Raw genomic sequence first — 11,649 nt, 5'->3', positions numbered from 1 at the left:
CAGATTGCGAGTTGTCTTTACCTCATTCCAGTTTGACTGCAAATACTGTGTGTGGTGGTGTGCTAGCAAGGCATTTGAGGGAAGAAATGACAACAAATTCAAATATAGTAGTGGGGGTCAGCTCCATGCCAGCTTGTGTTTGTGTATGTTGGACTTCAAAGCACCCTGGGACTTGTGGCCACTTTGAACGGCACGAATACTAACTGACCAAACCAAACCGACCAACATTTTTTCTTAAGCCAGGGAGTCAGAAGTGCCATGAATGAGTATTTTCTCTGGTATTTTTGTTTTTCTTTCTCCAGTGTTGAGGGATTTTAGGGCCGGAGAGAGGGATGAAGGGATGTCGAGGATGCGAGAATGATAAGAGGGAGTCCGTCAGTTTGTCGTCGGAGTGAGGATAGGTAGTGAGGACAGACGGGAGGATAGATGGGGATGGTGGGAAGGGTTTGGAAAGTTCCATGTAAACACAGACACAGCTGCCCAGGGAAGACTAAAGACCAAATCCCATCCGCCTTCAGTGGAACCACCAAATAAACCAAGGTGATTCTCCCACAGAAACCAACCAACTCAAGTCTTACACTTAGCTACTGCGGAAGCAGAGAATGAGATAGACCTGAGCTACGTCTCTCACAATATAGAATAAGCAGTAGAGAAACACACCCATCCATGACCACAGAGACCACCCTCCCTCTATGGAAGATCCTAGTACAGGGCGTGTCCTTATCTCTGGAGAGGATAATTGTACCCTAACCTAATTACCAAGCCCTTTCCGGTGTGGAGAGAGACCTTGTGGTCTATACTCTCTTCCAGACACACACGTAGGCATGGAGACACGGCCGCAGGCACACGCATGGAAACATGCATGTGGACATTGCACGTACACAGTGCCTTTCACAACCCTAGACCTTTTCCACATTTTGTGTTACAAAGTGGGATTAAAATGGATTTAATTTAATTTGTGTACAGCACTTTGAGATATCAGCTGACGTAAGAAGGGCTATATAAATACATTTGTTTTGATTTAATTGTCATTTTTTGACAAAGGTCTAAACAAAATACTCTGATGTCAAAGTGGAAACACTAACATATCTTGATTACATAAGGATTCAACCCCCGAGTCAATACATGTTGTAATCACCTTTGTAGAGTGATTACAGCTGTGAGTCTTTCTGGGTAAGTCTAAGAGGGTCACACCTGGATTGTATAATATTGGCACATTAGTCTTTTAAAAATTCGTTAAGCTCAGTCGAGTTGGTTGTTGATTCTTGCTAGACCACCATTTTTAAGTCTCGCCATAGATGTTCCAACCAATTTAAGTCAAAGCCGCAACTCGACCACTCAGGAACATTCAATGACATCTTGGTAAGCAACTGCAGTGTATATTTGGCCTTGTGTTTGAGGTTATTGTCCTGCTGAAAGTTGAATTGGTCTCCCAGTCTCTGTTGGAAAGCAGACTCAACCAGGTTTTCTTCTATTCCATTTATTTTTATCCTAACAAAACATCCTACGGTAGTCCTTGCCGATGACAAGCATACCCATAATATGATGCAGCCACCACCATGCTTGAAAATATGAAGAGTGGTACTCAGTGATGTGTTGGATTTATCCCAAACATAACACTTTGTATTCAGGACATATACGGAGTGTACAAAACGTGAAGGACACCTGCCCTTTCCATGATATAAGACTGACCAGGTGACCAGCCTTGTTCACATTGCAGACCTTAATGCTCCAATCAGTTTGGTTTTTCAAATTTGTTTTGTAATACTGACTGACCAAACAGCAAGTTACAAGTGACCAAATCGGGGGTGCGTGTGTGTTCAGACAGCAGTAATTTGTTTCTGACTTCAAACCACCTAAGAAGGTAGTTTTAAATGTGGCTTGAAATATCCGATTCCATGTGCTATTTGGCTGTTCAAACCGCAGGAAAAAAAACTGATTCCGATCGGATAAGCAATTTTTTTTGGATTTGAGTCACTTCAAACTGCCAATGTGAACAAGGCTTTTTTTAATGTAAATTGTTAAATCCACTCCAATCAGCGTAGAGCATTGTTCTCCAACCCCTTTCCTTTAGAGCTACCGTCCTGTAGGTTTTTGCTCCAACCCTAATCTTGCACACCTGATTCTAATATCTGGTTGATAAACACATTCATATAAGTTACAAATGGGGTTGGATCAAAAACCTACAGGAGGGTAGCACTCCAGGAATAGGGTTGGAGAGCCCTGGTGTAGATGAAGGGGAGGAGACAGGTTAAATAAGGACTTTTAAGCCTTGAGACAATTGAGTGTGTGCCATTCAGAGGGTGAATGGACAAAACAAAATATTTAGGTGCCTTTGAACGGGGGAATGATAGTAGGCGCCAGGCACAGCGGTTTGTGTCAAGAACTGCAACACTGCTGGGTTTTTCAACCTCAACAGTTCCCCGCGTGTATCAAGAATAGTCCACCACCCAAATGATATCCAGCCAACGTGACAAGTGTGGGAAGCATTGGAGTCAACATCTCTGTGTTGGGGGGGTGCAACTCAATATTAGGACAGTGTTCTTAAATGTTTTGTACACTCAGTGTAAAGGTAAACAGGATGCATGTTTTGAAATATTCTGTGCAGGCGTCCTTCTTTTCACTCTGTCATTTAGGTTAGTATTATGGAGTAACTACAATGTTGATCCATCCTCAGTTCTCCCCTATCACAGCTATTAAACTGTTTTAAAGTCACCATTGGTTTCATGGTGAAATCCCTGAGCGATTTCCTTTCTCTCCGGCAACTGAGTTAGGAAGGGCACCTGTATCTTTGTAGAGACTGGGTTTATTGATACACTATCTAACGTGTAATTAATAACTTCACCATGCTCAAAGGGATATTCAAAGTATGCTTTTCTTATTTTTACCCTACAAATTAGTGCCCTTCTTTGCTGGCATTGGAAAACCTCCCTGGTCTTTGTGGTTGAATGTTTGAAATTCACTACTCAACTGAGGGACATCAAAGATAATTGTATGTGTGGGGTACAGAGACGAGTCATTCAAAAATCATGATAAACACGATTATTGCACACAGAGTGAGTCCATGCAACTTATTATGTGACTTGTTAAACACATTTTTACTCCTGAACTTATTTAGGCTTGCTATAAGAAAGGGGTTGAATACTTATTGACTCAAGACATTTCAGCTTTTCATTTGTAAACATTTCTAAAAACATAATTCCACTTTGACATTATGGGGTATTGTGTGTAGGCCAGTGACACAAAATCCAAATTTTAAATCAACATTTAGAAAAAAGTCAAGGGGTGTGAATACTTTCTGAAGGCACTGTAAATAAACACACTTTTGGCCCCGAATGAAATAAAAAAATCAATACACAATGACAAATGACATTTTTTTTTACTGCAAGCATATTTTTAATACAAAAAGAGAACAAAAAAAGGTTTATAATCTTAGCTTTTTTTATTTTACACAATTGACTTCTAACCCCCCCTCCCACCGACATATTTTCTCTTCATCACAGAGAATAACACCGCATCAAAAGGTAGGTTCCTCTTCGGCGTCCCCGGATCCCTGCCCCCAAGGAGACAATAAATAAATAAAATCACCTCAAGATGACATTTGCGTTCATTAAGTTTTCATATAGTTCAGCTCTCACATTAAGAAATAGGGGAGCACATTTGCAGCCATCAAAGACATGACAATTCAAACGCCTGTAAAGGAGGGACACTGGGGGTTCGGTTCCCTGTCATCCATATTTGTAGTTTTTTTTGTCAACACAATAAGGGCAACCCCCTTTGGTCATGTTCAGGGAGTTGTAGTCATTAGCAAAAAAGGCTGCCATGGAAAGTCCGCTTCCTAGTTGAGTAAAGTTATGTTGAGAAGTAATAACATACAACGTTGAAGAGAGGAGCAGACATTTTCCTTGGTACAAAAGATCATGATTTCATTATATTAACACTAATCATTCTCCAAGGTGATGATACAGAACTGAAAAATAAATAGAAATGTTTTCTTAAACTACAAAAGCAAAACTAAAACAAAATACAACAGGATGATAAATTAACCCGAACGAAAGACATTCACAAATGAAATCTTTGCATACAGTGACGCAAGTCGATGACCTTTGATTCCTGTAAACACGTGACGACTACACGCGTGTACAAAAATGTGTTTGCGGCTATGGGGTTTCCAGCGGCAACGTAGGGGGAGGGGCAATGTGGAATTACAGCGATACACCGTCAGTGTGTGCTGGTCTTCAATCTCTAATCGTAGAATTATAGTCGCTTAAATTGTGTCTCCTTTACAATCGACTACACTGTTTCACACTGTCACGTTTCTGCTGTTAGTGGGGTCCCACCAAGAAATAGTGCTTTTCTTCTCAGAAACCCAGGTTCCATATTATAGGACAACATGAGAAACCCTTCATACCATCAAACACACACTCACATACACACCTTTAAACACACTTCCAATGTTGCAGGGGTTTGTGAGGACATTGCAGTGTGTTTCCCACCACTTCCGCGGTCTCCTGGGCAAGAGGTTTAGGCAGTTAGCTCAGTGCAGGAAGTGGTCAGAGTGGCGCCGCTCAGACACTGAACAGTAGATTCACGCTAGTCTGGATGTTCCCGACCCATAGACATGCTGAAGTGTCATTCCTCTTCACTTCCCAGTCCAGGGGAGGAAAAAAACAAGACGGCAATCATTGCATATTTTCAGTTGAACTCATGGTGAGAAAAAAAAAAAAATACCCACAATCCAGTTCTTTTGAATGCCATTCTCCAGGAAGTCCCGAGTCATTTAATCTCTCCCCGCAATGTGTGTGTGTGTGTGTGTGCTTCAGTTCTGTGCGTGTCAGTGTGTACATACACAAAGTAGTTACAAGGCTCTACCTAACGTTCTCTGGAACTCAGATTAGGTAAAAGTAAGGACAGAAATGTGTAACACAGTAAGGCAGCATTATGTTGGTTGGTTGTCGGTTCAAATTGCTGTGGCTTTCTCTACAACAGTCTAGCACAATCCCGTTACGAGACAGAGCACACAGGAGACTGGAAGGCAAACTGGGATCTGGGTTTTAAAAGGGGAAAGTTCTGTTCCGTCTAAGTGCACGAACCAGACACCCCCAGTGAGTTTTTTTCCGAGTGTGTGTACGAGGGAGGAAGAGAGAGATATCTTCCCCTATCTCTCCCTGCCCTTCATACAGTAGTCTTGGTGCATGAATCCCATGCAAGCCCTATGGATGGACGTTTGGATCAAATGTGACACCCAATATGGCCGCCAGTAGTCTGTTCACTATAGAGTGTCTCTTTGAAAGGGAGACGGTGCGTTCTACTTGATCTAATTCTATAGTCTGGACATCTTCCCTATTTCATCATGGCTGGTGTTTTGGGGGGCTGGGGAAGCCCTTGGAGTCAAACCAGCCGGATAGTTAGATGTATGAAGCTGTTATGTTGACGACTCCATGGTTGGCTGTATGACGTCTTTTTGACATCTCCCTCACTATTTCTTCCCAGAAGCGGGTGTCTTGGGGCTTGGGGCCTTCTTGGAGATGGTAGGGATCTTGGAGGGCTTGGCCGCTCCTGGGCGCCGGGGGGTGTCCGAGGTGTCCGAGCGAGTCTCCAGGAGCTCAGAGGCATCCGAAGCGTCGCTGCCCCGCCGGCTGCTTGCCCTGCTGCCCGCCCGGCTGCCCGCCCGGCTGCCCGCCCGGCTGACCGGACCACTGGCCCCCGATGGGGTACGCTTGGGGTCTGAGAGGAGAAGAAGTAGAGAAAGGGAGTAAACAGGGAGGAAGGAGGAGGTTAAGTGTAGGTAATGAGGGATAGAAAGAGAAGAATAGGGAAAAATATATATATTTAGTCTCATTTTAAGTATGGGAATCATATGTTCCAAGAGGACAAAAATAGCGGACTGAAAATAGGAATCAAAACTGGTATGAAAAATCAGGACTTTGTTCTTACCGGTACGTCCAGGTTTAGTAGAAATGGGTGTAGCTCCTCCATTCTCTCCAGTCAGAGACCCTCGGCTGGAGTGGAAGGTGGGCCTCTTCAGCTTGGACCCCGACGCTGCTCCCTACATATATATCACAGGGAATGTCAGGCAGTGGCAAACTGTGGCACTGAATACATTACAAATGTCCAATGCAGCTGTTTTTATCTCAATATAGAAATATTTCTAAGTAACAATTAAGTACCTTACTGGGATTGTTTTCTATTAAAATGGTCAAAAAGAAACACAAATAGCTTCTTGGCAAGGAGTACTTTCTCAGCTAGTATTTTGCTAGGACTCTCTGTGAATGGGGAGGGATAACTGAAAATGAGCTGTTATTGGCATAGAGGTTTGGAACTCTCTTATTGGTCTAATACATTTACCGCATGGAGCTGTCGCCATGGAAGGCCAAAACAGGCAGTCTTTTCAAACAACTCTTACACTAAAAGGGCATTATCATAATTTAACAGTTTTCCAACCACAGTGTAGAAATATATATAAAACACAGGAAATCCCATTTTTGACTGCAATGGGCTTTTAAAAAGGTAGACTCTACAACATGACATCATCATACACAACAGGACGACTTCCTCATTACACACATCAACCAGAGTAGAAATCTGCCAAGGCTGCCACACTATTGGCTCGTCCCAATTTGAGTCTTGAGGCATGTCGACATTTGGAAGTCAATAGTGAATTCGAATGTTGTTGATGTTCGTAAGCAGGATGTTGCCCTGTTGTGTATGATGATGTCCTTTTGCTGCATCTACCTTTAACTAAAGGAGCTGGTACTGGTTTCAAGCACCATGCCATACTAGCATAATTACAACAGAGACACCATTTGCAAATATGATCATCAGTCTACCAAACTAAATCCCTAGAACTACCAGTTCAACACAACGTATATAGAGTTAGCTAATAATGATTCATTTCTCGCTACTTCTCCTTTAAGAGAACATCACTTCAACATCGCAATCTATTCCTATTGACCTACCACCAGCCACTTCCTGCCGGGGGGCTAAAATATTGTGACAATGCACCGAATGTTAATTTAGACTGGATATTGAGCAAAAACATGAAAACAAGATGATGCAAATATATTCAGTCTAAAAGCCTAATTTCAATGTCACGTCACCAATATCCTCATGGACCCATTGCACAGTGTGCACCACACCCGTGAGGGAGTGATTGTGTGTGTGCGTTAGTGCGTTATTAGTTCGCTGGGGCTTGGGACGGGTGGCGGGAGGAGTCAGTGTGTTACCTCATGCCCAGGGGTGGTGTGGTCGTGGTCTGGGCAGGACTGGCACTTGGTTGGTGTTGGAGTTTTACTGTGTGCCAGCCAGGGCTTGGCATAGCCACGCGAGTTTGAGGACTGGGATCAGCAAAGGGAAGAAGGGAGGGAAGAAGGCAGCCAAGGGGAATATAAAAAAAAGGAGGAGAAGCAGTAAAGTAGAGCAAAGGAAAATGGGGAAAGGGAGAAAGGGGAAGGAGGGGAGGCGGGTAGTGTAGTGCCGTGTGTTTTTGGTGCGACAGCGGATGGATTTATAAACGCAGAAGGAAAAACAGTGGAGGGAGTACATTTCCAAGCGAGGTTAGCAGGGGGTGGATGGAGGGATTTAGGAGACAAGAAAAATACAAAAACAAAAGAACAAATAAAAATCTCACAGTTAAGGACGTAGGTGATTGCTGTTGACATGCAGAAACAGGGGAATTCCCATTTCAACACAGACACACATACACGGTACAAAAATCACACGACTGACAGAGACTACACAACTAACAATCAGTGACCACAAAACAGATGATTATGGGTATTCTGGTAATATTGCTTCATGCTTTGTCCTCCAAGACTGGCTGCACCTTGGCTGGACTGCTACACTAATTAGAGTTGAATATATATGCTTATATACAGTACCAGTTAAAAGTTTGGACACACCTACTCACTCAAGAATTTTTCTTTATTTTGACTATTTTCTATATTGTAGAATAATAGGTAAGACTTCAAAACTATAAAATAACAGGTAGGGAATCATGAAGTAACCAAAGAAGTGTTAAACAAACAAAAATATTTGTTACATTTGAGATTCTTCAAAGTAGACACCCTTTGCCTTGACAATTTTCACAATCTTGGCACTCTCTTAACCAGCTTCATGAGGTAGTCACCTGGAATGCATTTCAATTAACAGGTATGCCTTGTTAAAAGTTAATTTGTGGAATTTCTTTCCATCTTAATGCGTTTGAGCCAATCAGTTGAGTTGTGATAAGGTAGGGGGGGTATACAGAAGACAGCCCTATTTGGTAAAAGACCAAGTCCATATTATAGCAAGAACAGCTCAAATAAGTAAAGAGAAACGACAGTCCATCCTTATGTTAAGACATGAATGTCAGTCAATACGGAAAACGTCAAGAACTTTGAACGTTTCTTCAAGTGCAGTTGCAAAAACCATCAAGCGCTACGATGAAACTGGCTCTCATGAAGACCGCCACAGGAATGGAAGACCCAGTTACCTCTGCTGCAGAGGATGAGTTCATTAGTTACCAGCCTCAGAAATTGCAGCTCAAATAAATGCGTTACAGAGTTCAAGTAACACAAACATCTCAACATCAACTGTTCAAATGAGACTGTGTGAATCACACCTTCATGGATGAATTGCTGCAAAGAAACCACTACTAAAGGACCCCAATAAGACTTGCTTGGGCCAAAAAACACGAGCAATGGACATTAGACGGGTGGAAATCTGTCCTTTGGTCTGATGAGTCCAAATTTGAGATTTTTGTTCCAACACCTGTGTCTTTGTGAGACGCAGTGTAGGTGAACGGATGATCTCCGCATGTGTCGTACCCACCATGAAGCATGGAGGTGGTGGTGTGATGGTGCTTTGCTGGTGACACTGTCAGTGAATTATTTAGAATTCAAGGTACACTTAACCAGCATGGCTACCACAGCATTCTGAAGCCATCCCATCTGGTTTGCACTTAGTGGGACTAATCATTTGTTTTTCAACAGCACAACGACCAAAAACACACCTCCAGGCTGTGTAAAAGGCTATTTGACCAAGAAGAAGAGTGACTGAGTGCTGCATCAGATGACCTGGCCTCCACAATCACCCGTTCTCAACCCAATTGAGATGATTTGGGATGAGTTGGACCGCAGAGTGAAGGAAAAGCAGCCAACACGTGCTCAGCATATGTGGGAACTCCTTCAAGACTGTTGGAAAAGCATTCCAGGTGAAGCTGGTTGAGAGAATGCCAAGAGTGTGCAAAGCTGTCATCAAGGCAAAGGATGGCTACTCTAAAGAATCTAAAATATATTTTGATTTGTTTAACATATTTTTTGGTTATTACATGAATTCCATACGTGTTAATTCATAGTTTTGATGTCTTCACTATTATTCTATAATGTAGAAAATAGTAAAAATAAAGAAAAACCCTTGAATGAGTAGGTGCGTCCAAACCTTTGACTGGTACTGTATGTATGAATGTACAGTGGGAAGAAAAAGTGGATTTCCGCATAAATTTGACATAAAAATTGATCTGATATTCATCAAAGTCACAACAATAGACACAGTGTGCTTAAACTAATAACACACAAATTATTGTATTTTTCTTGTCTATATTGAATACATCATTTAAACATTCACAGTGTAGGCTGGAAAAAGTATGTGAACCCCAAGGCTAATGACTTTGCCAAAAGCTAATTCGAGTCAAGAGTCAACTAACCTGGAGTCCAATCAATGAGAAGAGATTGGAGATGTTGGTTAGAGCTGCCTTGCCCTATAAAAAAAAACTCACAAAATTTGAGTTTTCTATTCACAAGAACCATTGCCTGATGTGAACCATACCTCAACCAAAAGAGATCTCAGAAGACCTAAAATTAAGAATTGTTGCCTTGCATAAAGCTGGAAAGGTTTCAAAAGTATCTCTAAAAGTCAGTCCACGGTAAGACACAGTCTATAAATGCAGATATTTCAGCACTATTGCTACTCTCCCTAGGAGTGGCCGTCCTGCAAAGATGACTGCAAGAGCACAGCGCAGAATGCCCAGTGAGGTTAAGAAGAATCCTGAGTGTCAGCTAAAGACTTACAGAAATATCTGGAAGATGCTAACATCTCTGTTGACGAGTCCACGATACGTGAAACACTAAACAAGAATGGTGTTGATGGGAGGACACCACGGAAGAAGCCACTGCTGTCCAAAAAAACTGTAAGGCGATCTGTCCACCAATTGAAGCGCAACAGAAGTTAGGTGATGCAACAGGACATCAACCCAAAAGATAGAAGTATATCAACAGAATGGCTTCAGAAGAAAATAAGCGTTCTGGAGTGGCTCAGTCAGAGTCCTGACCTCAACCCAATTGAGATGCTCTGGCAGGACCTCAAGAGAGCGGTTCACACCAGACATCCCAAGAATATTGTGGAACTGAAACAGTTTTGTAAAGAGGAATGGTCCAAAATTCCTCCTGACCGTTGTGCAGGTCTGATCTGCAACTACAGAAAACGTTTGGTTGACGTTATTGTTGCCAAAGGAGGGTCAACCAGTTATTAAATCCAAGGGTTCACATACTTTCCCACCATTCACTGTGAATGTTTACAAGGTGTGTTCAACAAAGACATGAAAACGTATAATTGTTTGTGTGTTATTAGTTTAAGCCGCCTGTGTTTGTCTATTATTGATGAAGATCAGATCAAATATTAAGACCAATTTATGCAGAAATCCAGGTAATTCCAAAGGGTTCACATGCTTTATCTTCCCACTGTGTGTGTGTGTCCTAGACTACAGTAACCTGACTGATTGAACATATGACTAGAGGTATCACGCTTAGGATTCAGTGGCATATAAGAGAAAGGCCGGAGAGGTGTGTTTCATCTGAACTTAGATGATCAAAACTCGACCCCGTATGACTGGTATAGACACACAGAGACGACACATTAACGCAATGAAGAATCAATGTGACAACAACCATTGTGAGAAAGTGGGTGAGAGATAACAAGACCTGGTGACCACAAAGACTCTGACATGTGACTGATACTGTATGTGACAATGACTGACTGTAGTTTGTGAACATGCAGTGTAGTGTGTGTTGTGCATGTGTGTCGTGTTTCCATTTTAGTCTCGGGTTCCATTGGGAACACTTAGAGACACCATGTTCACTTTCCTTTCCCAGGGCGATCAAAGTAGCTTGTGTAATTGCTCAGCCTATATTAAAAGACACAAACGAACTTTGTGACAAGAGTCCTGCTATAACTAACATGGTAAGAGTCATATGACGTGAAGAGAAGCAGGGACATTTAGGGGCGATATAGTTTGATTACCTACAGTGCATTCGGAAATGATTCAGACCCCTTCCCCACATTTTGCTTGGTTACAGCCTTATTCTAAAATGGATTAAATAAAACATTTCGGGACAAGTCTTTGAATGTCCTTGAGTGGCCCATCCAGAGTCCGGACTTGAACCCGATCAAACATCTCTGGAAAGATGTGAAAATAGCTGTGCAGCGACGCTCCCCATCCAACCTGACAGAACTTGAGAGGATCTGCACAGAAGAATTGGAGAAACTCCCAAAATACAGGTGTACCAAGCTTGTAGCGTCATACCCAAGAAGACTCAAGGCTGTAATCGCTGCCAAAGGTGTTTCAACAAAGTACTGAGAAAAGGGTCTGAATACTTGTGATATTGTAAATGT

The 11,649-nt window shown here is 42.3% G+C and overlaps 1 protein-coding gene across 33 annotated transcripts in view; it reads right to left on the bottom strand.

Annotated features, from left to right (window-relative positions):
- Positions 1–3,372: 3,372 nt before the first annotated feature.
- The window catches only part of LOC110487604 (microtubule-actin cross-linking factor 1), a 251,689-nt gene continuing 243,412 nt past the window's right edge, over positions 3,373–11,649 (bottom strand). For 31 of the 33 annotated variants that reach the window (XM_036971072.1, XM_036971081.1, XM_036971082.1 and 28 more), the window contains 3 exons: positions 7,227–7,337; positions 5,938–6,049; positions 3,373–5,727 (listed from right to left, as the gene is read on the bottom strand). In XM_036971072.1, coding sequence (XP_036826967.1) covers positions 5,480–5,727; positions 5,938–6,049; positions 7,227–7,337 — 471 coding nt within the window. In that variant the 3' untranslated portion in view covers positions 3,373–5,479. The remainder of the gene's footprint in view (positions 5,728–5,937; positions 6,050–7,226; positions 7,338–11,649) is intronic. The other 2 variants (XM_036971087.1, XM_036971094.1) reach the window with 1 other exon arrangement.

The sequence above is a fragment of the Oncorhynchus mykiss genome, chromosome 32, assembly GCF_013265735.2.
Source record: "Oncorhynchus mykiss isolate Arlee chromosome 32, USDA_OmykA_1.1, whole genome shotgun sequence".
Lineage (NCBI taxonomy): Eukaryota > Metazoa > Chordata > Actinopteri > Salmoniformes > Salmonidae > Oncorhynchus > Oncorhynchus mykiss.
This window is presented reverse-complemented; position numbering and strand designations above follow the sequence as displayed.